This window comes from Lathyrus oleraceus, chromosome 7 (genome assembly GCF_024323335.1).
Source record: "Lathyrus oleraceus cultivar Zhongwan6 chromosome 7, CAAS_Psat_ZW6_1.0, whole genome shotgun sequence".
Classification (NCBI taxonomy): domain Eukaryota; kingdom Viridiplantae; phylum Streptophyta; class Magnoliopsida; order Fabales; family Fabaceae; genus Lathyrus; species Lathyrus oleraceus.
This window is the reverse complement of record NC_066585.1, coordinates 44,550,784-44,578,080: the sequence shown is the minus strand read 5'-3', so window position 1 is coordinate 44,578,080 and position 27,297 is coordinate 44,550,784. Positions and strand designations below refer to the sequence as shown.

The 27,297-nt window shown below is 32.3% G+C and overlaps 1 protein-coding gene across 3 annotated transcripts; it reads right to left on the bottom strand.

Annotated features, from left to right (window-relative positions):
• Positions 1-1,609: 1,609 nt before the first annotated feature.
• LOC127101181 (uncharacterized) lies at positions 1,610-5,385 on the bottom strand. 3 transcript variants are annotated; one of them, XM_051038523.1, is made up of 7 exons: positions 5,260-5,385; positions 4,910-4,976; positions 4,756-4,811; positions 4,570-4,659; positions 4,341-4,480; positions 2,446-2,521; positions 1,610-2,099 (listed from the first exon to the last, which is right to left on the bottom strand). In XM_051038523.1, exons 2-7 carry the CDS (start codon positions 4,974-4,976, stop codon positions 1,875-1,877), a joined length of 654 nt encoding a protein of 217 aa, XP_050894480.1. In that variant the 5' UTR covers positions 5,260-5,385; the 3' UTR covers positions 1,610-1,874. The 3 variants fall into 3 exon arrangements, with proteins under 3 accessions (XP_050894480.1, XP_050894481.1, XP_050894482.1); XM_051038524.1 differs by having other exon boundaries at positions 2,467-2,521; positions 5,260-5,360; XM_051038525.1 differs by having other exon boundaries at positions 1,610-2,081; positions 2,467-2,521; positions 5,260-5,360.
• Positions 5,386-27,297: the final 21,912 nt, after the last annotated feature.

Sequence of the window (27,297 nt, the reverse complement as noted above, 5' to 3'; positions counted from 1 at the left end):
TTAGTGGATTGTTGCATTCTCTGAGTCGCGATTGTTGGGTATTTTGACTAGCCCAGAATAATATTTTCTGATTGCTTTTGCTCTTGTGAAAGTGAGATTGGTGGTGGTTGGAGTTTCTTTCACATGAATTTGAAATTGCATGTTACTTTTCAAACCAATCTTTGTTTGACTTCATACAGACATGCATCTATTGAGAACGCTACAATAATCTAACAAATGGTTTGCAAAATCCTTCATCTGCACATATCTTCTGCATAAGACACATTGCCCAAAACTTCATGCGAAAAATCAAAGACAAACGTCTTCAAAAAAAGTTGTAAACATGCGTAAGTATCTTTATTTGTCATTGCACCCAAAACCTATGAATACATTTGTATATCAAAATTAATTGAGTTTATAATGTAGGATATGCCTTACACAAACCACCATCCAAGCACTGCAGCGAAGAAATAAATTCTCAAATGAGCAAGTTTTAAGGTAGGTGGACAACACTCATGTAAAGAAGTGGACAAAGGCATTTGACGAAGGTTGGCGATGGGGTCACGTGACAACAAATCATGTTCAATCAATAAACTTTGTATTTAAAGGCACTTGGAACCTACCCATAACAGGGTTGGCGAGGGCGACCTACTATAATTTGGGAGCATTATTTGCTAATAGAGGTTTAAAATGGAGTTGAGTGTTAGAATCGGACAAATTGTACACTGAAAATTGCATGAACGTGAAGAAAGCAAAAACTGACAATTTGGCCACTTATATGATAACAAGATTTGAACGTCAAAACTTTTGTTTCACAATTCGGAAGACAATCAACCAAAATGAGAGATGGTCAATGGGCCATTATAATGTAACAACCTACAAAAAAAAGGTTGGTGTGATGGTAGAATGTTTCAAACTTTTTGTGTTCCTTTCTCACTTGTGATTATAGTATGTTCCAGTGTTTGTCAAAACGCTTTTGCACAACTATCTAATATTTACAAGGTCATAAAAAAAAGTGTTTCATTACTAGCCCATATCTTTTATCTTTATCATTTTCGACTACTGTTAACATATCAAAATCCATTTTTACCTTTTAATCTCCCAAATCTCCTCCTAACTTCTAAACAAAAACCATAATCCACTATTGTCTCAAGTCAAAAGCAATTTCTGAGATTGTAGAAATTCAGGTCTGTCATGTGTTAGCGCTTTTACGTTTTGTTGACGGTGTTTGTACTTATTTGTTTGATAATCTTTGCTATATAATGAAAAAGAACGACAACAGTTGGAGCAAGTGAAGAGTTTGTTTTTCCTTGATCAGTTTAATCTTTAATTTTGCAAAACATCTGCATCAACAACCGGAGAATGCAATCATGTAAAACGAAATTGATGATTAGTCTTAGTTAGATATTCATCTTATGTTTAGTTGAATGTATTCAATTTCCATTTGGTTGCAAAGTCAATGATTGTAAAATGATATAAACATTACATGGATCAGTAATGAAAAGAAATAATCCTGAAAATGTATTTATGGATTCCAAAAATATATTTTGAATCCGTTCGAAAATGCACTTCTAAATCTAACGAGGGAAAGTGGAGTAGATTGAAAATTAGGGTGGGAAAGTGGGGGGTATATTTGTAAAAAAATCTTCAAATTCAATACTGCTAACTGTTGGAATTCCATATTGCAGCATATAAGCTAGACCACAAACATGAATTAGAGTCAAAGCAAATGCCACACAAGAAAAAGTGAACTATACAATGAAAGCCAAATGAATAAAAGTATACTGAGTTCGAATGATACATCTAGTCCTGCTAGGAATGGAAATCTAGCAGGCAAAGCATACTACTGTACTGAAAGTGACTGACACCATGAAATTATCAGTCAGACCATCTTGTCAGTTGCCATATCGGCCTCTTCCCCATGGAGACCTCCCGTTACCGGCTCCATTGTGCTGCACAGCATTGTTCTGCCTTGAGAAAACTTTCATTCTTTGCTCCTTCATATTTGCAAACAATGAATCCAGTGTATGAGGCCTTTGATTATTAGGCTTGATATTGACATCTTGCTGCTGATAATGGTGCTGATGTTGTTGCTGCTGATGCTGAAAGGGAGGTAGTGGCTGTGACATACAAATACAAATCTTAACCTTAAGACTATGAGAATGTTAAGGAACCATGTTAAAAGATAAAAAGAAGACACTTTAATTCAGCTCCACAACTATTTCATTTCTAGTGATTGATGATATTAAGTTCGACCTAATCACCATAAGAGTGAAAGATCACTTTACTCTACTAATCCTTCAAAACAACTTCCTTGTTTTTGTAAGGTTGAAACTAAAAATGATTTTTTATAGATTTTTACAGGAACTAAACTTAAAATTTCGTGTTTTTATAGGAATTAAAAAAACACTCAACCTTCAAAAATTTAATAGCAAATGCAACATGAGGTATAACACTGACACAGACCTGAAAAGAAAATTGCCTCACCTTAGCAGCAAAATTTCCACTAGCAGCTCTTCTCTGATTCACAGGAACCTGGAACCTGCAGCCAGAAAGAAAATTGAATAATTGAAGAGCAGAAACATGGTCAATATTCCAGATATTCCTCAAGAGCATTGACTAGCATCTGACATGCTCAGTACTAAGGATCGTCTGTAGTAGAAAAGTATAAACACTGCTCACTAACATATCACTTGCTTAAAATGCTGATGCTCTTATTCTATGTATACCATCTAAAAAGAAAGAAGAAATAATCTAACGACAAAGGTTGCATATTTGAAGATCAACTTGGGGAACAACTTTAAAATTTCCCAAGAAATCTCACATCTGCAGCATGATCAGGAGTCTGTGCTAGCAGTGCCCAACAACTTGTACGAAGCTCACTACAGACCATAATAGTTTTAGTACAATGGAGATTGTAATCCAAGTAGACCAATTGAAAAGACCTTAAGGCTTCCAAGATGACTTCATAAAAATCATATTTCCTTAAATGTAGCAACAAAATATCTGGCTTGGCAACTAGGGTACCGATTACCCACCACCTAGAGCATCCTCTTCCCATCACAATTCTTACCAGACACAGAAACACACCACCTTAAATGCTTGATTTGCAATAAAAAAAATTCCCCACAGATAAATCCACAACTGTGACACTAGACTTTATCTTCTTATCAAGTAATGAATATATATTGTTCCTATTAGTGATTGCAAAAAGGAACAAGAATCAGACAACATTAAATATTAAAGTAGTAGGTGCACCATCCCAAACTTCCTGACAACTGAACACAACTTGCAGCATTTACTCAGCTAATTAAAACATCAGATTTCTATAACCAATGGGTGTTGCAGATGACAAAGCTAATTGAAAATAGACAACCAATAAGATGTGTGGCGTTGCAACTCACAATGAGGAAATGAGTCTAGAGTAAGGTGCATATACATATGTAATGATAATAACATGAGCTTATCCCTTTGAACTGAAGCTCATAACAAAAGGTTCTTATTTTGTTGCAGCCCTACCAAACAAACTGAACTACTCCAAAGCTGTTTCTCAATACAGACCAACCACTAAATAGGAAAAACAATATCATCCTGCCTTTTGTGCTTGTCTAATGGGACCAAGGGCAGAGCTCGGGCACAATAGTGTCATGTCTCCCCAAAGTCTTAAACTTCTCTTTATAATGTAGAATTAAACTATTGTGCCCCCTTCATGTTCTACTACTACATTTTTGTCATACTAAAGTTGGTGTCATGATTTTTTCAATGTCTGACAGATGATGCTGTCTTGGGCCCCTGCAAGTCAGATTTATGATTGCCCTGAAATGGTTTTACGGTAACAGTCCCCCTCGTGACAAGAATCAGATACATTAGGAAGAACAATCTTAAGTTATCATTCCTAGTGACATGCTTCTGGCACAACATGTTTCTTCTATCTAGTAATATCCCTTCACCTCACCGGTCTGCTCAAATAACATAACTCCACTTATGTAGGATGAACATCCATATTCCAAAGTATACCAAACATTAATCCATGAAGTATATGCAGGATAAAGTTACTATGATATAATGCAAGCATTTCAGAATTCCATAAAACATGTCACTGGCTCTCAATTCATTCATAATATCAGACCAACTCCTTTTGCAGAGAAATAAATCTTATAAATGAGAAGCACATTTATGATGTCATCAATATCACAAATGGACCACGGGTTACCTGCAACGATGCATCGATTTACAAATATAGTTAGTCAAGTCAAAGCTCTCAACCACATCACTCAACATTAAAATGTTCACCCCCAACTTTCTCTCATGTTCAAATGCTTAACACTTGCTCAAATAGCAATCAAAGAAAAACACAATACCTTGTTTTATTCCAGTTAGCCATGTTATTTCGATTAGCAACTCCATAATGCAGAGGAGCAGCAACAACTTTACGCGCAACCTCAGTTGCAAGGGGAAATTGATTTCCTTGAAAACTTGACCTTCTTTTTGCAAGAACTCCCTGATCACCACAATCAATCACATTAACATTGAAAATAAATATGTACGCATACAAACATAATATAAGCTGACTACGCTTCATATACATACTTGTCTAAGAGAAGATCTCGACTCCATATATCGCCGCGCCTTCAAAGATTTATCTTGTGCAAAAGTGTTTGTAAATTTTTTGCTCTTGTTCTGCATAGACATAAATATGAATCAAACAAAATACTAACTATTAACTACCATGAATACAGAAATAAGCAAAATAAGCTTCAAATGCGAAATACTTACCGAAACCCTAGTTTGCTTTGTAACTTTAGGGTTTTTAGACATTTTGATTATATCATCTGTGAAGAACACCAACGTTAAATACATAAAAAAGAATATAAAAGATGTTATAGAAAAAGGTTATCAATGTGATAATAATAAAAATAAAAATAAAAACCTAATGTCATGTCCATCTTCTTCTCTGTAAGAGCAACGAGTTCGGTGGTAAGGGGTTTAGCTACCATCTGACAGAAAAACATAAACAATTCAATGCGAATAAAATAAAATAAAAATCAGAAATCAAAATACGTAGAAATTAAAGGCGAATTAGGAATTAAAAAGGTGATAATTAGGATTCTGTGGAAGTTTAACGACGAAAATTGATGTAATCTGAAGAATCGCGGCGTGCAAAGACTCTGTTCTAGGGTTCGTATCGAGGAATTGGATGAAACATGAGGGTTGGTAAAATAGGCATAAAGACAGAAACAGAAGTAGCGAGAAAAAGATGAATTGAAGGAGAGAACTTACGACGGCGAGGAAATCAAACAAACAAACTAGTGCTGCGGACTTAGCGAGGAAGGAAGTATACAGTACGGGTTTATAATTTAAAAGGTAAATATATGCTATATATATTGTTTTGACGGAATTTATACGCGAAATACTAGATGCAACGCACGGCTTTTTATCAATATTTTATTTAAAATAATTTAGATAAATATAAATATATATATATATATATATATATATATATATATATATATATATATATATATATATATATATATATATATATATATCTTTGTTTAAATACATTTATTCATTGCACAATAGATTTCTAAAATACATAATAAATTGTTAAGAATTAAATATGTAATCATTATATTCAATAAAATAATTAAATAATTAATTTAAATACATTTGTTTTTTTTTCTTTTTGATTTGATTTGGCAATTTTATTCCGGGAATTGTTAATCTCACCGTTGGAATAACATCGTATGAATTTCGTGACGTTTCTCTTAAAGCACGATTTAATTAAGTCACATTTTTTTTCAAAAATATGTTTCGGAGATGCATCTTTGGATCAATCTTGTCATTTTATTCATAATTCATCAAGTAAGTAACTTTTCTGGAGGTGCATCATCGGAATTGTGAAACAAGAAATTGAAGGTGTGACATTTGTAGGTCAACCTATTCCGGAGATGCATCTTCAGAAAAGTCAAACGTTATTTTTTGATAAAAGAACTGCATTTATGACAATGAGATGGAAAGAAGTGGGACTTATAGAACTCCTTTCCGAAAATTCAAATGAGATGACATCGGTTCGGAAAAATATGAGTGTCTTCTTAAGTTGCATGGTTATCTGTTGTCGAAAAAAATGGAAATTTAATGTCACTCGTGGTTTACATAATAATGACATATGTGTCAAGTTAGTCGGGCATTCAGTTGCATGTCGCTTAATGCCGGAATCGAAGAAAATTGTTACAGATATGACATTGAATATGGTGCAGTCTAAAACATTACTTGCAACTTTGAACCCAAAAACCTGGACACATCTTAAATATCAAGCAAGTGTACAATATTTGTGTCAATAAAAATACAGTGGTAAGGAGGGATGGAACTGAAATGCAACAACTTTTGAAACTTTAAGATGATAACAATTATGTATCAAGGTACCAAACTTGCGAGGATGGAGTAACAATTCGAGATGTATTTTGGACTCATCCAGATTAAATAAAGTTGTTCAATATATTTTGTTCAACACGAAGCAAAACGAGTCGAGAATGTAGGTTCCAATAGCACAAAAGGTGGTTGTACACTAAGGAAAATGTATGGGCTCTCATGTGCTTGTCTAATTTTGAAAAAGGTGAAACTTTATAGGAACAATGGAAATCATAAAATTTAACGGATTATAAACCAGTAGAAAGTTCACTCATCTTAAGTTATACATGTCATATTATCCTACAAACAAGATGAAAGAAGCTATCGAGACATAAACTATGATACATAAATAACATAATTCACTTCTTAGCTTATACATTTATTCATATTAAGTTAACTTCTAAAGTTATTATTACTCATCTCAAGTTCACTTCTTATGTCATATTATCCTACACACAACATGAAAGAAGATATCATTACTACGGAAAACACATATCATAACGGTTGGAAAATGGATACAACCACATCCTATCAACCGTTGTGAGGTATAGTGTGATTCTGTGTAGGATGCTTTCCACCACGGGCGTAGGACCGTTGTGATAAACTAGGTAGCGTGTTATATATCACAACGGTCAAAGTATACAACTGTTGTGATATAAAGTGAAAGGTCATGGGTTCGAAACCCTTTAATTGTATGGTTTATAATATTTTGCATTCTGTTTATAACAATTGTTGGTATAAATTACTGTGGTTAAATACTTTTTTTTCCCATATAATACAAACCTATGTTTTTTTACCTGTATATTATACATATATTAGTTAAATATTTATAAAATATCAAATTAAACAATAAAAATATATTTACAATCATCAAAGATGAAGTTATCCAGTACCATCCACTTTTTAATTAATGTCATGAAAATAAACGCCCAACGTCTATGGACGTCTTCTAAGTCATCAGGAGAGAAAGGTGTCTTGTCGTTAAACATCTACATAAACAAGTAAAAAAAATGAATATCACATGATTTGAATTATAATAGCATATTAATTTAACATTAATATATTATTTTATATATATATATATATATATATATATATATATATATATATATATATATATATATATATATATATATATATATATATATATATATATATATATATAAAAGTGAATGTCACAATTAATTCACTTACTTTGGACTCACAAAATGCAACCTTTATTCTATAGTTGTTCAACCTATAATGTCTCTCCACAACCTTGTATATTGAAAATGATTTAAAAATATTACACGCTAAGATAATTACAACGTCAAAGAAAATATTATTAAAAGTCTCATAAATATAAAGTTACCGAGTAATAATTGTTTCATCATAGATTCAAGTGGATAGTATAACGAACACATTGTAGATACCATATTCGTCCGAAGAGATATGATGAACAATACAAGAATATATAATTAGTATTTGGTAAAACATGAAAACTAACTATAATAGAGAAGTCATAATTTTAAAATTACTCACTTATTGATGAATGGTGTTAAGGAACATTCTTTCCTCTCTTACGTTATCTATGAGGTTAAGTATTCTTCAGTGTTTTTTTGTAGAATTACCTATAAATCATACTCTAAGTGGATCCAAAAATTCATAAGTATTCGATTTGTTTAGTTCTATACAAACACGGTGAATGTACCTAAATGGTTAAACAAAATACAAAAAATAAGTGGGGAATTAGTTCTATACAAAACAATGAATGTACCATAATGAGATATACTTACATGCATCAAACTTGTAGTAACCTTACGTCCAATCACTGATTTCCAACGATCATATCATTTATATCTTTAGGAATTATTAAGAATTCATCTAACCTCTGTATCTATGGATCATGTTCTAGAGCAAGAGTAAACACCTCGTCTTCTTTCGTATAACGTAACATAACATTTTGGCATATGATCCTTCAGGGGGCAATAACCTGTTATGGATCTTGTTATCGGTGGGGGAGACTGAATAACTTCCTTTTATGTTTGCACCATGTACACCATTTCTATCAGGAAATTGATCGTCAGCATTATAATCTTCATTTGTACATTGTGGAACAGTTCCGTTGATTCTCTACATCATAAAAAACACAGGAACATAAAACATAATTAACACAATATATATCATACATTTCAGATATCACAATATTCTCACATACCACATAATATATCTACGAGTTCCATCTCGGCTTCTAACTTCTCTTCAAATTCTTTCTTTTGACTACCCATATTCCTCTCAAACTCTTCCAACGTTTCTTTTTGCACCTGTTCGATGCTTTTTCTAGACGTACCAATAAATACTCTCGGGTCGATGCCATCTCCAACCCCACGGACATGCCCACCATGCTCATTTGGTTTAATTGCTTCTACTAATATATCATGTTGTGGTTCTATAACAAAGGAACCTTCACCGGCTGAGTTAACCAACGAATCCTACACAGCATGATAAAACGTACATTATTAATTATCAAAGCGATTTAAATAACACTTAACATATGCACAACAAGTCCTACTTAGAATTTTCTCAGCTACTAATCTTAAGACATCTGATGTGTAGTCTCCATTTGGTCTTTGTCGAGCCCTCTTCCACGTCTCATGTCATGATGGTGGAGATGGTTCCCAATCACGACTCATGGAGTCCCCATCTCCTAGTTGTTTTATTTTTTCATCAATCATTGTTTTCTCAAGTTTCTTGTATCTCCCACGATACAATCTATGGGGTATTTGTTATTATATTTGTTAAACTTTCCTACTTCACTTTTAACTTATTTTAAACATAGGAAAAATATTAACATTCATGGTTGTATCCATAAAATTATCAGAAAATACAACTGGTACTAACCATGAACTCCTCAGAACTAAGAGACTTCACAAACTTTTTCCAAACATTTTTGTTAAGATAAGGATATTTTACCCATGAACGCTTAATATTAGGATTAGGCTTCATAATATAGTCACTTGTGAATCGTGACTTAAAACTCCTCCAAGTTGTACCAGCATAAGTGGTCCATTTTTTTTCAACTTCGAATCATCACTAAACTCAAACGTCAACTACACATTTACATCAATAAGTATGTATTAGTGTTTATATAAAGTAATATTGAATCGATGAAAATTAAAGTTAATACCTGAACATCTGTTCATATGTTATTTTTCACCTCATATGTTACATCTTTCCAATCATCTAACATTGCATTGACTTTGTTACATCCAAGAAATGCAACATAACTCTTAAAAAGCAAAGAATGGAGACCATCAAGAATAGTATAAACGACACTAAACTCGACCAGAAGTCTGACATCCAACTTGCAGAGTTTTGTTAATATAACCATCATTGTGGCACCTTTTTTTTTCTGTTCTCCTACTAAGAATTAAGAATCATTTGTCATGGTTTAATTTGTATACGTAGATTCATCGCTACTAGATGAAGAAGAAGTCATCTATCAAGACATAAAATAATCAACATCAATACACAAACATCATCAATAATAGCATCATCAACAACAATACATAAGCAACAATATGACATTATCAACAACAATGGCATCAACAAAAACAATGGCATCATCAATACCAATGACATCAACAAAAACAATGCAATCATCAACAACAACTAATATATAAGCAACAATACAACATCATCAACAAAAACAATGGCGTCATCAACAACAATGGCATTAACAACAACAAATACATAAGCATCAGTGACATCATCAACACAATGAATCAACAACAACAAATACATAAACAACAATGGAAAATGGTGGTACTATAGATGAATGGGAAAAAAGTTTACGTATCAGAAACATGATGAATAAGTAAAAAATATTGCCAGAATCTTTGAGTTCATCCACGATAACTAAAATGAAGGCTAGTAAAAAACGAAGAACGCGGTGTCGACTCCTTCCTCGATGAAACAAAAGCACAGACGTTGGTTGAAAATATTATTGTGTTCTTCAGGTTTGAAGATGATGTTGTACGTTTCGTTAGGGTTGAAACTAGTTTTGTTTCGTTAGGTTTTAAAATGGTGTTGTTTGATTAGAGTTGAAAATCGCGTTGTTTCGTCAGGGGTTCTTTCTTGATGGAAATGAAAATATGGAACTGGAGAGACAAATTAGTTAGCTCTGTTAAAAGTGATTAAATATATCATCACGGTTGTTTATCAAAACTGTTGTGATATATGATGAAATTTTATAAAAAGAAAACACCACATTTTAAGCAATTAATTAAAAAAAATAATGAAATATATTATAATATTTTTTTAGACAACCTGATGATATAAGATTTTATATTAATAATATTTTATAAAAAAACGTTAGCTTATAAGTAATTAAATTTTTTTAAAAAATAGAAAATATATCACAACAGTTAGTTTAAAGAATTGTAGTGATATAAGATTTACATTAATGATATTTTATGAAAAAACGGCGTCAAACTTAAATGATTAAAAATTAAAAAATTAGAAAATATATCACAATAATTGGTTTAAAGAACTGTGGCAATATAATTTTTTTAAAAATAAAAATGAAGGATAAAACTAAAATACTAAAGAAATCACAAATTAAGAGACATTGAAAGTCAAACTCATAAACGTCAACTGATATCATTATGATTGCTTTAAAAATTGTATATATATATATGCACACACTATTTTGCAATTATTGTTTATCTTAATTGAATAATTTTTATATATTATAAAATATTTATAGAAAAATAATAATTTTACATTAGATTCATTATTTTATATGCCTTACATTATCATATTTAGTATAAAAAATTAGTAATTTAATTTTTATTTCAATATTTTTCCTACTTATTGTTTTTATATTAAAACACCATTAAATAAATTTATATGCTACAATATACACTAGCTCTAACTTTAATTATGAAAAAGAAATATTAAAAATACGGTGGTTGGACTTATAAATGTTAAAATAGGCTAGTTTATATTGTCGATTATGCAAGTCCGATAAATGATAGAGTTTGAGGCTTAAAAATAGAATTTATTTTCAGAGTTTTTTTAGTCCAATCCATGAACCATTAGAAATAGCCACCACGGATAATTTATTAAATTGGTATAACTATAATTTTTAAAATATATAAATATTTATATTTTTTCATTCCAAATGAAAATGATGATATTTTTCATCTCACTAATTTTATTTTTATTATATTTAATTTTTTTCTTTTAAATATTATATTAATATAATTAAATTAATATTTAATATTTTGTGTTTTATATAATTTAAACCTGCATTATATTTATAATAAATTTTATGTAGTTTTTATTTTAATTTTGGTATGAAATTAGTATGAAAAATAATTTTTTAAAAATAAACTGTCTAGGGTCGGGTTGTCCAAATACCGAAAAAGGTCGGACTTTGATAATAAATTTAAATTCATATTATAACAAAAAAAATTTTATTAGATTTTAAAATTCTTGAGATTTATCAGAGTTGAATAATCTGTTTTGTCACTTCTAATAAAATTCTTATACAATCATTTTTAAGATCAATATAAGGCAATAGTTATTAATTAAATTTTTTCTTTTTTGGCTTAGTAGAAAAGAAAATAAGAGTAAATCTAAAAAGTAGGAAAAATTGTTATGAAATTAAAAAACAAAACACACTAATCATTTTCCATTCCATTTCCTAATAGAATTCAAATAGGATTTATGATTATTTTTTTCCATTTAAGTTCCTTCTTATTTTCCAAATGCCTATCGGAACCACTCAATATTAGGTCAGTGGTTTATAATATTTTATGTTTTGAATAAAATGGTAGATCTATTGATCACTCTATGTTCATATCTTTGTGATGTTGGTGTGTATTTTTAAATTTTTAAATAATTTTTATTTATGGAAAAATATTATGCAAGCCATAGAAACTAATTAGGTCTTTTAAAATAGAAAGTGACAACGATAATGGTTGTATAGAAACTTAATTAGGTCTTTTATATTATGAACTAATTAAAATTGATCGTAAGTTATTATTTTGAGATTAATTACTATACACTGTCAGTGTAAAATTTTACACTATCGATTCATCACTATCACCCGTTTGCATTACTTTATAGATTTTTAAAATAAAAGTCAAACTTGTTTCAATATCTAACGGTTATGATTAAATGACGGTGTAAAATTCTTTTACACTGACAGTATATTTCAATTAAATCCTATTATTTTTTGTGTGGAGATTTTTGTTTATAGGAAATAGTGATGTGATAGGGAAATAATAGTAGGAGCCTTGAAAAATAGGAAAGAAATGCTTCCGTTAAAGATTTTAAAACAAGGCTTTTAAAATTAAAATAATGTTTTAATAGACAACTAAATAGGGTTTAGGTTATTTTTTTCAATTTAAAACTTAATAAATGTCTCTTTCCTAACCCTATTTCTATTTTTCATCTTTAGCTTACCATTTTTTCATTCTCCAAATTTGAAAGTATAACTACCATCACAATTTTGTTGGAATTAAATTCAAAATTATGAGTAATTCTAAGTCAATCTTAATGAATAATATTCAATCGCACCGATCGAATTTCCTTTTATTCTCCCCTCATCACTCGAGTGAATCAATCAAGTTTGGTTGCAATATTGTATCGTTGCACAATGATGATGAAAACAAGAAAATAAAATTGAATTGAAAGAAGAAAATGGTTAGGATTTATCGAGAGAGGGAAGAAGGTGAATTGATTATGTAGAGTTTTTCTCGGCTCACAAACTATGATTCTTTAGTCCTTTTGAAACTGCAAAGTTCAAATGTTTACAATAATATGGATTACTCCTTATTTATAGATTTTGGGTTTGTTTGCTTCTCAAGTAAGAACCAAAACTAGCCTAACTAACTCAGCTAAACAAACAAATAAAATTAAGTCTAACATCACTGTCAAGATACTCTTCGACATTTTGATACCTAAGTGATTCGACACTTCCTTGCTTCTGTCGAGCAACCTACTTTGACACAAGGAATTACAATTTACCACACCATTTAATTCATTATGTATAAGTTATCTACATTCATCATAGACCTTAACTTCTTAAGCACTTAGACCTGCACTCCCTTCGTCATGATGTCTACAATCTGATTCTCAGTTCTGCAGTGTTCCAAGTTCAGCTTTGCTTTTGCTACTTGCTCTCGGAGATAATGGAATCTCATTTCGATGTGCTTGCTTCGTCCATGCGCTATCGGATTCTTCGTCAGATTGATAGCAGACATGTTGTCGATCTTCATGGTAATTACTCCATGATTCTTCCCTGTAATCTCTTCGACCAAATTCACCATCCAAGTTGCTTGACATGCACAAAGAGAAGCAATTATGTACTCTACTTCACACGACGGCAATGTCATTACTGATTCCTTTCTTGAACTCCAAGCAACTAGTGCACCACCTAGCATAAACACATATCCAGTTATGGATTTTCTATCCTCAACATTACTACAATAACTTGAGTTGGTATATCCCACTAGTTTGCATTTGTTTCTTTCATCAACTACAGAAAACAAAATGCCATAGTCGAGAGTTCCTTTGAGATACCTTAGTATCCTCTTCGTTGCTGCTAGGTGTGATATCTTTGGCTTCTGTATGAATCTATACATCATACTTACATTGAATGCTAGATTAGGCCGTGTGTGACAAAGGTTTAAAAGTGATCCAATGAGTCTTTTGTACTACGTTGAATCGAAAACATCTTTATTTGTGTCTTTTAACAGTTGCAATATGGGCTCAGTTGGAGTCGAAGTTGGGTTGCAATCTTGCATCTCAAATCTCTTGAGTATTTCACCTGCATATCTTCTTTGGTGCATCATCAAGCCTATACTACTCTTGTAGAATTTGATGCCAAGAAAATATGAGAGATTTCCCAAGTCTGACATTTCAAAATCCTCACTTAGATCGTGTTTGAAATCTTCGATTTCTTTCTTATAATTTCCTGTTATTAACAGGTCATCAACATAGAGACATAGTATAAGCAATTCACTATTGTCTTTTCTTACATATACTCCATGCTCAGTTGTGCACTTTACAAATTTCTTTTCCCTTAGAAAATTGTCTATCTTCTTATTCCAAGCTCTTGGAGCTTGCTTAAGTTAATATAGCGCTTTGTGCAACCTATATACCTTTCTTTCTTCGCCTTGTTTCACAAACCTAGGTGGTTGGGCAACATACACTTCTTCATCTAAGGGGTCATTCAGGAACACACATTTCACATCCATCTTACATGTTTTCCAGTTTTTCATGTTTGTTAGACCAACAACCAACCCGATTGTCTCGATCCTAGCAACAAGTGCAAAAACTTCATCAAAATTAATTCCTTCCTTCTGAAGAAATCCTTTTGCAACAAGTCTTGCCTTGTGCCGAGTTACCTTACCTTTGGGATTCAACTTCACCTTGTATACCCACTTCACATTGATTTCCTTCTTGTCTTGAGGCAATTCAATAAGTGACCATGTGTTGTTGACTTCGATGGACTCCAGTTCCTCATTTATTGCTTTCACCCCACTTTGAATCCTTCAATGCCTCAGCTGCATTGAATGGTTCAACATCTGCACAAAAAGCACAATATACCAGCTCACCTTCATCATCGAAAACATCATCTGATGTAATCACACATTCTTTCAACCTTGCAGGCATGTGTCTTGTCCTTTAAGGTCTACTTATGCTTGCTTGAACTTCGTGTTCTTCTTGTCGAACTTCTCTTTCTACTTCACTTGCTGGTTATTCACATAAGATTCTCACTGAATCCTTCTTGACATTTTTAGTCCAATACCATTCCTTAAGCTCATCTATGATCATGTTCCTGCTGATCACTACTTGCTTGTTCACTGGGTCGAACAACTTGTACCCTTCAGTCGAATGATATCCTATTAGGATCGTCTGACTCGATTTGTCATCAAGTTTTCTTCTCAACTGATCTGGCACATGTCTATGTGTTATAGATCCAAATACCTTCATATGAATTAAGCTAGGCTTGACACCAGACCAACATTCTTCTAGTGTAATTCCTTCTAGCTTATTCGTCAGGCATCTATTCAAATTATATGTTATTGTCGACACAGTTTCTCCCCATAATTCTTTGGGTAGATGCTTTCCTTTTAACATATTTCTCACCATATTCATGATGGTTCTATTCTTCCTTTATGCAGTTCCATTCTGCTATGAAGTGTAGGGTGGCACCAACTCATGCACAATCCCTTCTTTCTCACATAATGTATCAAAGTCTTTCGGCAATATTCTCTTCCACGACCGGCCCTCGAAATCTTGAGCTTTCGACCACTTTGTCTTTCTACCATAGATTTAAACTTGGAAAATACATCGATTACTTCACTTTTCTTCTTGATCAGGTAAGTCCATAGTTTTCAACTGAAATCATCTATGAATGTAACAAAGTATTTGTTACCTCCAATCTAATCCACCTTGGTAGGACCATATAAATCAGTGTATATTCTTTCAAGAATTGCCTTCGACTTGCTTCCTGCATCCTTGTTGAAGTTGTTCTTGTGCTGCTTCGCTTACACACATTCTTCACATACTTCATTTGGAACGTAGATTTTTGGTAACCCTAAAACCATACTCCTTCTCTTCAAATCTCTGATGTCTTTGAAATTGAGATGGCGAAGTCTATAGTGTTATATCCATTCATCCCTGTTAGTTGCAGTTGCAAGGAACTTGTGCTTCATCACATTAATTTAAATCCTGAAGGTTCCATTATGAGACATAAGTGCCTTCAAGATTAACCTTCCACCTGAGTTGAGAACTCTCATCATCTTGTCTTCGATCGACACTTTGTAGTTCTTTTCGACGAACTGCCGTATGTTGAGAAAATTAATTTTCATGCCTGGTATGTATACTACATTGAAAATTACTGACCTTTTGCCATCTTTCCTCATAAATAGAACATCGCCAATACCTTCAGCTGCTAGAGTACTGTCATTTTCAAATACTAGCTTGTTCTTCATTGAGGGTTTCCTGTTGACAAACCAATCTTTCCTACCAGCTATGTGTAATGAGAATTCTGAGTCCAAGTACCATTGATACTATAATTTTTCTTCATCTATTGTTGTGACCATCAACAACATCTCTTTTTCTTCATGCTTTGCAAACTTTGCATCATTATCTTGATTCTTTTGTTTTTCAGAATAATTAATAAAGTAGTGACCATACTTCTGACAGTTGAAACAGTGAATGCGACTTTTGTCAGGTTTTCGATCACCACATGTTCCTCTACCTACAACACCACCTCTTTGGTTGCTTTGGTATGAGGGATTTCTCTGATTCGACCAGACTCCTTCTTGTTGATTTCGACTAGTCGAATTGTTGTAGCCTTATTTACCTTTGTTGTTGAACCATTTATCTTTACCTTTTTTCTTGTTGATTATGCCTGCAAAGCCATATCACTTTTCGACTTACCTGCAAATCTTTCAGCCATTCTTTGTTCATGAGATTCAAGCATCCCTTGAAGCTCTTCCTTTATCAATGTTGAAAAATCTTTTGAATCTTCTATGGCTTCTACCACGTGGTCGAACTTTGGAGCCAATGGCCTCAAGATCTTTGAATCAATTGATCTTAATGTCAACACTTCTCCACATACCTTAATTTGATCCACCAGTTTTGTAACCCTAGTGAAAAAATTAGTTATACTTTCATTGTCTTCCATCTGAAGCAATTAATACGTTCTTTTGTGAGTTTGTAACCTCATCTCTTTCACCTTTTCTCTGCCTCCAAATGATTTTTCTAGAATTTCTCGTGCTTCTTTTGCTAATTTAGCATCACTAACATTTTCAAAATTGTTAGAATCGACACATTGATAAATTATAAAGAGAGCTTTATAATCTTTCTTCTTGAATTATTTGTGTGCAACTTTTTTTTCATCCGTCGCGTTTGGTGCAAGCGGTGTCACCCCTCCTTCACAAGATCCCAAAGATCTTGATAGAAAAAGGCAACCTTTATCTTCTTACACCAATTTTAGTAATTCTGATTCTTCAGAATTAAGAGACTCGCTGGAAAATGCACGTTAGGATGATTCATCACCATTATGTTTTGCTTCCCACAAATCTCTCAGTCAATGCTCTAGATTATAGATATCGAAATTAAACCCAAAACATTAAGTGATTCTGAGTCAATATTGATGAACAAGATTCAATTACACCGATTGAATTCTCTTTTGTTCTCCACTCTTCACCCGAGTGAATCAACCAACTTTGGTTGTAAGATTGTATCTCTGCATAATGATGATGAAAACAAGAAAAGGAAATTGAATCGGGGAAAGAAAAGGGTTAGGGTTTATCGATAGAGGGAATAAGATGAATTGATTCTATAGATTTTCTATCTGCTTACAAACTGTGATTCTTTATCCCTTTTGCAATTGCAAAATTCAAGTGTTTACAATAATAGGAGTTACTCCCTATTTATAGATTTTGGGTTGCCTGTTTCTCAAGCAAGGTTCAAAACTAACCTAGCTAACTCAGCTAAATAAATCAATAAAGTTAAGTCTAACGTCACCGTCAATATTCTCTTCGACATTTTAACACCTAAGTGATTCGACACTTCCTTGCTTCTGTCGAGCAACCTAATTCGACACAAGGATTTAAAATTTACCACAACACTTAATTCATTATGTCTAAGTTATCTACATTCATCATAAACCTTAACTCCTTAAACACTTCAACCTTTACTCCCTTCGTCATGATGTTTGCAATCTGATTCTTAGTTATGCAGTGTTCCAAGTTCAGCTTCTCTTTTGCTACCTCTTGGAGATAATGGAACCTCATTTCGATATGCTGGCTTCGTCCATGCGTTATCGGATTCTTCGTGAGATTGATAGAAGACATGTTGTCAATCTTAATCACTCCATGATTCTTCCTTGTAATCTCTTCGACCAAATTCACCATCCAAATTGCTTAACATGCACAAAGAGAAGCAACTATGTACTCTACTTCACATGACGACAATGCCACTACTAATTCCTTTCTTGAACTCCAAGCAACTAGTGCACCACCTAGCATAAACACATATCCAACTATGGATTTTCTATCCTCAACATTACTACACTAACTTAAGTTGGTATATCCCACTAGTTTGCATTATTTTCTTTCATCAACTGCATGAAACAAAATGCCATAGTCGAGAGTTCCTTTGAGATACCTTAGAATCCTCTTCGTTGTTGCTAGGTGTGATACCTTTAGCTTTTGTATGAATCTACGCATCATATTTACACTGTATGCTAGATCAAGCCTTGTGTGACAAAGGTATCGAAGTGATCCAATGAGTCTTTTGTACTATGTTGGATCGAAATCATCTTCATCTGTGTCTTTCAACAGTTGCAATTTGGGCTCAACTGGAGTCGAAGTTGGGTTGCAATCTTGCATCTTAAATCTCTTGAGTATTTCACCTGCATATCTTCTTTGGTGCATCATCAAGCCTTTACTACTCTTGTAAAATTTGATGCCAAGAAAATATAAGAGACTTCCCAAGTCTTACATTTCAAACTCCTCACTTAGATCGTGTTTGAAATCTTCGATCTCCTTCTTACAATTTCCTGTTATTAACAGGTCATCAACATAGAGACGTAGTATAAGCAATTCACTATTGTTTCTTCTTACATATACTCCATCCTCAGTTGTGCACTTTACAATTTTATTTTCCCTTAGGAAATTGTCTATCTTCTTATTCCAAGCTCTTGGAGCTTGCTTAAGTCCATACAGGACTTTATGCAGCCTATATACCTTTCTTTCTTCGCCTTGTTTCACAAACCCAAATGGTTGTGCAACATACACTTCTTCATCTAAAGGGCCATTCAGGAACACACATTTCACATCCATCTTTCACGTGTGCTAGTTTTTCATGTTTGTTAGACCAACAACCAACCTGATTGTTTCGATCCTAGCAACATGTGGAAAAACATCATCAAAATCAATTCCTTCCTTCTGAAGAAATCCTTTTGCAACAAGTCTTGCCTTGTGTCGAGTTACCTTACCTTTGGGGTTCAACTTCACCTTGTATACCCACTTCACATTGATTTCCTTCTTGTCTTGAGGCAATTCAATAAGTGACCATGTGTTGTTGACTTCGATGGACTCCAGTTCCTCATTCATTGCTTTCACCCACTTTGAATCCTTCAATGCCTCAGTTGCATTGAATGGCTCAACATCTGCATAAAAAGCATAATGTACCAGCTCACCTTCATCATCGACAACATCATCTGATGTAATCACATATTCTTTCAACCTTGCAGGCATGTGTCTTGTCCTTTAAGGTCTACTTATGCTTGCTTGACCTTCGTATTCTTCTTGTCGAACTTCTCTTTCTACTTCACTTGTTGGTTCTTCACATAAGATTTTCACTGAATCATTCTTGACATTTTTTGTCCAATACCATTACTAAAGCTCATCTAGGATCATGTTCATGTTGATCACTACTTGCTTATTCATTGGGTCAAACAATTTGTAACCTTCAATCAAATAGTATCCTATTAGGATCATCTGACTCGATTTGTCAGCATGGTTTCTTCTCAATTAATCTAGAACATGTCTATGTGTTATAGACCCAAATACTCTAAGATGACTTAAGCTAGGCTCGACACCAAACCAACATTCTTCTGGCGTAATTCCTTCTAGCTTATTCGTTGGGGATCTATTCAAATTATATGTTGTTGTCGACACAATTTCTTCCCATAATTCTTTGGGTAGATGCTTGCCTTTCAACATACTTCTCACCATATTCATGATTGTTCTATTATTCCTTTATGCAGTTCCATTCTGATGTTCAGTGTAGGGTGGCACCGCCTCATGCATAATCCCTTCTTTCTCAAATAATGCATCGAAGTCTTTCGACACATATTCTTTACCACGACCAGCCCTTATAATCTTGAGCTTTAGACCATAGATTTAAACTTGGAAAATACCTCAATTACTTCAATTTTCTTCTTGATCAGGTAAGTCCATAGTTTTCAACTGAAATCATCTATGAATGTGACAAAGTATCTGTTACCTCCAATCTAATCCACCTGGATAGGACCACATACATCAGAGTATATTCTTTTAAGAACTGCCTTCGACTTACTTCCTACATCCTTGTTGGAGTTGTTCTTGTACTTCTTCGCCTACGCACATTCTTTACACACTTCATTTGGAATGTCGGTTTTCAGGTAGCCTTAAATCCATACTCCTTTTCTTCAGATCTCTGAACTCTTTGAAATTGAGATGGCCAAGTCTATAGTGCTATATTCATTCATCCTTGTTAGCTACATTTGCAAGGAACTTGTTTTCCATCATATTAAGTTTAATCCCGAAGGTTTTATTCTGAGACATAAGTGCCTTCAAGATTAACCTTTCACCTGATTTGAGAACTCTCATCATCTTATCTTTGATCGACACTTTGTAGTTCTTTTCGACGAATTGCCCTATGTTGAGCAAATTAATCACCAATACCTTCAGCTGCTAGAGTACTGTCATTTTCAAATTTTACCATGTTTCATTGAGAGTTTCATGTTGACAAACCAATCTTTCCTACCATCAATGTGTGATGAGCATCCTGAGTCCAAGTACCATTGATACTAGAATTTTTCTTTATCTCTTGTTGTGACCATCAACAACGTCTCTTTTTCTTCATGCTTTGCAAACTTTGCATCATTATCTTGATTCTTTTGTTTTTCAAGACAATCAATAAAGTAGTGACCATACTTCTGACAGTTGAAACACTGAATGTGATTTTTGTCAGGTTTTTGACCATCACCTTTTCCTCTACCTACACCACCACCTTGTTGGTTGCTTGGGTATGGGGGATTTCTCTAATTCGACCAGACTTCTTCTTGTTGATTTCGACTAGTCTAATTATTGTAACCTCATTTACCTTTATTGTCGAACCACTTATCTTTACCTTTCTTTTCTCTTGTTGATTGTGCCTGCAAAGTCATATCACTTTTCGACTTGCCTGCAACTCTTTTAGCCATTCTTTGTTCATGAGATTCAAGCATCCCTTGAAACTCTTCCTTTACCAATGTTGAAAAATCTTTTGAATCTTCTATGGCTTCTACCACGTGGTCGAACTTTGGATCCAATGACCTCAAGATCTTTGAAACAACTGATCTTGATGTCAACACTTCTCCACATACCTTAATTTGATCCACCAGTTTTGTAACGCTAGGGAAAAAATAAGTTATGCTTTCATTGTCTTGCATCTGAAGCAATTAATACGCTCTATTGTGAGTTTGTAACCTTACCTCTTTCATCTTTTCTCTGCCTCCAAATGATTTTCCAGAATTTCTTGTGCTTGTTTTGCTGATTTAACATCACTAACATTTTCAAAAATAACAGAATTGACACATTGATAAATTATAAAGAGAGCTTTATAATCTTTCTTCTTCAATTGTTTATGTGCGGTTTTTTCTTCATCCGTCGTGTTTGCTGCAAGCGGTGTCACTCATCCTTCACAAGATCCCAAAGATCTTGATAGCAAAAGGAAACCTTTATCTGCTTGCACCAATTTTCATAATTATGATTCTTTAGAATTGGGAGACTCGCTGGAAAATACACGTTAGGATGATTCATCACCATTATGTTTTGCTTCCCACGAATCTCCCAGCCAATGCTCTAGATTACAAATGTCAAAATTAAACCCAAAACATTGAGTGATTCAGAGTCAATATTGATGAACAAGATTCAGTTGCACGGATTGAATTCTCTTTTGTTCTTCACTCTTCACCCGAGTGAATCAACCAACTTTGGTTGCAAAATTGTATCACTGCACAATGATGATGAAAACAAGAAAAGGAAATTGAATCGTTGAAAGAAAAGGGTTAGGATTTATCGAGAGAGGGAATAAGATGAATTGATTATGTATAGTTTCTCGCTGCTTGCAAATTGTGATTCTTTATTCCTTTTGCAACTGCAAAATTCAAGTGTTTACAATAATAGGAGTTACTCCCTATTATAGATTTTGGGTTGCTTGCTTCTCAAGCAAGGCTCAAAACTAACTTAACTAACTCAGTTAAATAAACAAATAAAGTTAAGTCTAACATCATTTTCGAGATACTCTTCGACATTTTGACACCTAAGTGCTTTGACACTTCATTGCTTATATCGAGTAACTTGCTTTTGTCGAGCAGCTTGCTTCGATATAAGAAAGTACAATTCAACAAATTTCACGGCTTAAATTGCTTCATACTATGGTAAATTGTCTATAATGTTTTTCTTTAAAGTTTGTGAGTGAAAAAAAACGATATAACAATTATAGATTTTAGGTATAAGCAATAATAAGATTATTGAGTATTTTATGATGCGCTCTTATTATACTTTGTGATGTTGATATTAGCTTTTAGGTTAATGATTTAATTCCATTTATTGAGGAATTGAATTTTAATTTTTTAAGGTATGTTAGTATAGTTATTTGTTGATTTATAGTAGAAATTTTAGAATATTTGAAATTCTAATAATAATGAAACTAAGTTTTTTTTCCAGATTGGTATTTAACTGAAATTTTTGATATGACATCTCGTTCATTAGCTCCTGAAATTGATTAAAAAAAAGTTAAGGATTGTCTAGAAGTTGTGATTGATTTGTATCGATTAACAGGTTTGGAAGATCGTTCAAAAAGTTTAAGTATGAAGGATTTGACTTTGAAAGCAAAACAACATCTTTTTTTAAGTGGGAGTTTTAGCGTGTTAACAAAAAGGATGAGTGGGGATTGCATTATACTTTTCCTATAAATGGAAGGAAAAAAACTATATATCTTTTCGGAACCCATGTGAGAGTTGTATTGAAGACCGATGTTGTTCCATGATACACTATTCAACAACTGTATAAGTACCATCAACAATGATTTCTTCGTCTCCAAAGAGACTGAAAGATTTTGGAGAAAACGATCAATAAACTTTTAATGGAGATTTAGAAGCCTTTAGTTCGATTTCTCTTTAAAAATTTAATCTTACTACAATTTTTAAAGACGAGGGCTATTCCACCATACACTCTTCAACAATATTGCAAGTACCACCAACTAACTCTTTTGTTGGAGAAATCGTTCAATCAACTTCCAATGATGATTTGGAAGCCTTTAGTTCGATTTCTATTCAAAAATATAATGTTACTACAATTTCTGAAGATGGGGGTTGTTCAATCATACACTCTTCGACAACAGTGCAACCACTGTCAGTAACAATTTCTCCGTCTCCACTAAATTTGAAAAAGTGACCGATAGATTTAGGAGAAATCCATCAATCAACTTTCAACGGGGATTCTGAAACTTTTAGTTCGTTTTATCTTCAAAAATCTAATGTTACAAAAATATAAACATCAGAGATAAATGAGCAACATGTGAGTACGTCTAAATCAAAAGTTACTAATTCAATATGTTGTTTTAAAAGATGAAAATTATCAAATATGAGTATAATGGATGAAAATTTATAGGGATGTGATAAAAATGAAAAAGTACTGAATATGAGTATTTTGGAGAATAATTCAGAAGTCTCTGGAATAAGAGAATATGCATTAAAGATTAATATAAGAGAAGGATGCACATTTGTTTCTTAGTTGGTAAAGAATCGAGTTTTGGTTCCAGGGACTAATGTATTCAATCGTGGTAGTAACAATATTGTCAAAATTGGGACTATTGTTTTTTATGGTATAATTTGTGATTGTAATCATGATAATTTCTATATTATTGGATTTGAGACTCATGCCGGTTGCATAATAAATAATCAGTCCACTTGTATTATGTTGGACGACAAAAGACTTTGTTGGAATGTCAAAGAGAAGCTCTGAATTTGAGTTTGTATGATTGAAACGGGGAATCATTTTCTTACCAAAGAAAATTTGAAAGCATGTTTGTTTATTATGTGGTTTTTGGAGGTGACATAGTACAAGGTGATTAATGCACTTTTTTATTTCACTTCATTTGTTTAGGTATTAATTGAATTTTAAATGATTATGGTCTTAAGTGGTGATGGTGGTGGTGATGTATTCATACAATGTAGGTATATTATATAGCACCAACGAAGTCAATGTTTATTTCTTTTTTATCTTTTTGTCAATAATTACTCAATGAATATTATGTGATTTGCACCTTTTTTTCCCAAGTTGGATGTATATTCTCAATTTAAATAGCACATGTCTAAAATTTCAAGTGAAATTATTTATCATGATGGTGTACATGTTTGGTACTTTATAACATCAAAGAAAATTGCATCAAAAACCCTTTTTAACATTGAAGTTTCAATTATAGCTTTTAATTTTCACATCAAAAGAATCTTGGAACGCAAGAATATAGCATTGGACGATGTTCCAAACATATATGTTGTCTGTTTTATTCTAATGTGACGTTAGAATATTTATTGTCTATTCTTCCACTAAGGACATATCTCATTATGTTAATTAATTTCATACACTGAGCGGTTTTAGGGGTACTTGCAATTACGAGTTTTGTTGTCATATCTAATTCTACGGACTATATTTTGTCTCAACAAAAAAGGATTTTATTGGTCATATGAGGAGTTGAGTTGTTGGAGTATGGGTGTGGATTTTAGGTGGAGGGTAATATTTGTTTTGTTTGTGAATGTGCAGTAGTTGTGCAATTGTCTTATGCATTGTCTTGTGCTTCTCAATCATCCCATCCCCTGAAGATATATGGTGTTGGCATGGTGGGTTGGAAAAGGGTTTTTCATAGTGAATACACACATATTTATTATAATATCCTCAAATATTCATTATCATTGTAGCATTTACAAACGGTGAGATATTTGTTTTATTCGAGTAATGAAAAAGTTATTATATTTAAAAGTCATGTGCTTTGGCCTTGCAAATGTTGTTGGGTAGAATTCCTACATATTGTTTTTGGAGGATAGTTATTTTAGATCTCTATGTACATGGCTATGAAAATTTATATCAGGTCACACAAAGGTTTTACCATGTTTTTTTATTGATGACGTGAAGCATTTAACATAACAAGATTATAACTTTTCTTTTACTAGGAGAACCAAATGATCATTATATTTTGTTGAAAAAAGATTGTTAATCCTATCTGTTTTGACTTATTGGTAACATCAAACAAATAAATCGTCGTAGATTATTTTCACCGGTCTGAAGAAAACAAAAAATGAAACAATACAATTCTTTTTCTTTATCTCTCTATATATTTGGCCATCATATAATGCTATTGTTGCAGAAATATCAACCACAAAAGCAATGGTCTAGAGACCGTAAAGGATGGGATTAAGTTGTGGTTTAATTAAGCCAAGGGAATTGGTTAGTTTCATAGGCAATTCTTTAGGAACCTGATGTTGAAAACAAATTGTTTTCGAATTTACCTATTAACATAAGTTTTGTGATGCTATTTATTTGAGAGAATTTATAAAAAACAACTACTCACAACAATTTATAACATTGTTCATAAGGGTTTTTAAACTTATTTTCACAAATTATTCAAGATAATTAAGTTTTATTTTTGTATTTAAATTCAAAGTATAAAATATAATGTAATAATAATAAAATTATCCATATTCATTTAAATAGGTCGAATTGGTAAGCTTAAAAAGTTTTTTTTACGGGCTTGTAGCCTAACCTTTTTAGCTAAATAAATTTTTAAAAAAATATAGGTATTTTCTATTTTAAAAAAGTCTAACCTAACTTAGGTCATTGTAGGCTATGTCGTAAATCACTGGTCTAACTTTTTATTTTATTTTTAAATATAGCATTTAAACACAACTCATATATTTCTCCTTTAGTTTAAAAATGCTAGGTTGTTCATATGAACATTTTCTAGCTTATTTCTTTTTACTCATTGTATTTATTAATTTTTATTCATAGATTTAGAAAATAATATGATATTCATAAATCAATGATAAATAATTTATTTATTTATTGATATATTTATTTTTTACCAATAAATAAAAAAAATCTAAATTTTGATTAATATAATTGTAAAAAGAAATTAATGAATTACATTATCTTAGTTGAACAATTTATATATATTATAAAAATATTTATTAAAAAATAGTATTTTTACATCAAATCCATTATCTTATATGTCTTACATTATCTTATATTTAGTATAAAATATTAATAATTTAACTTTTATTTCAATATTTCTCCTACTTATTATTTTCATATTAAAACACCATTAAATAAATTTACATGCATTAAATGTTATATACATTAGCTCTAATTTTAATCATACGTAAAAAAAAATATATTACAAATGCGGTGGTTGATGTTAAAATGGGTTAGTGCATATGAACTAGTCCGTCAAATCCGATAAGTGATACAATTTGAAGTTTAAAAATAGAGTCTATATTTTTTTGGAGCTTTCTAAACCCGAGTCTAAAAAATCCATTATTCATTACGGATAGCCCGTATGGAAGGCGGATAATCCATTAAACCCGTAAAACTATAATTTTTAAAAAATATATTAATATTTATATTATTTCCAAATCAACATATAGATTTTGCTCACTTCACTAATTCTAAATTAAAATAACGCTTCCATTAAAGATTTCAAAACAACTTTTTTAAATTAAAATTAAAATAGGAAATAAATGTTTCCGTTAAAGATTTCAAAACAACGCTTTTAAAATCAAAATAATATTTTTATAGTCAACCAAATAGGGTTTAGGTTATTTTTTCAATTTAAAACTTAATAAATGTCTCTTTCCTAACCCTATTTCTATTTTTCGTCTTTGGGTTACCATTTTTTTTCATTCTCTAAACTTGAAAGTATAGCTACTATCACTATTTCATGGTTTAAACTGTTTCATGTTGAATTATAATTCCTTGTATCGAAGTAGATTGCTCGACAGAAGTAAGGAAATGTCGAACCACATAGTGTGTTGAGTTGTGTTAGTGTGTCGAAGTGTCAAAGCATGTTGCTTCACATAGGTTTTCGACT

Excerpts from the sequence above, each read along its gene's own strand:
- LOC127101181 (XM_051038523.1), bottom strand. The coding sequence starts at position 4,976 with ATGGTAGCTAAACCCCTTACCACCGAACTCGTTGCTCTTACAGAGAAG. Across the intron at positions 2,522-4,340 it reads GCTAACTGGAATAAAACAAG|GTTCCAGGTTCCTGTGAATC; the intron begins GTATTGTGTTTT and ends TTCTGGCTGCAG. Across the intron at positions 2,100-2,445 it reads TGAGGCAATTTTCTTTTCAG|CCACTACCTCCCTTTCAGCA; the intron begins GTCTGTGTCAGT and ends TGTATGTCACAG.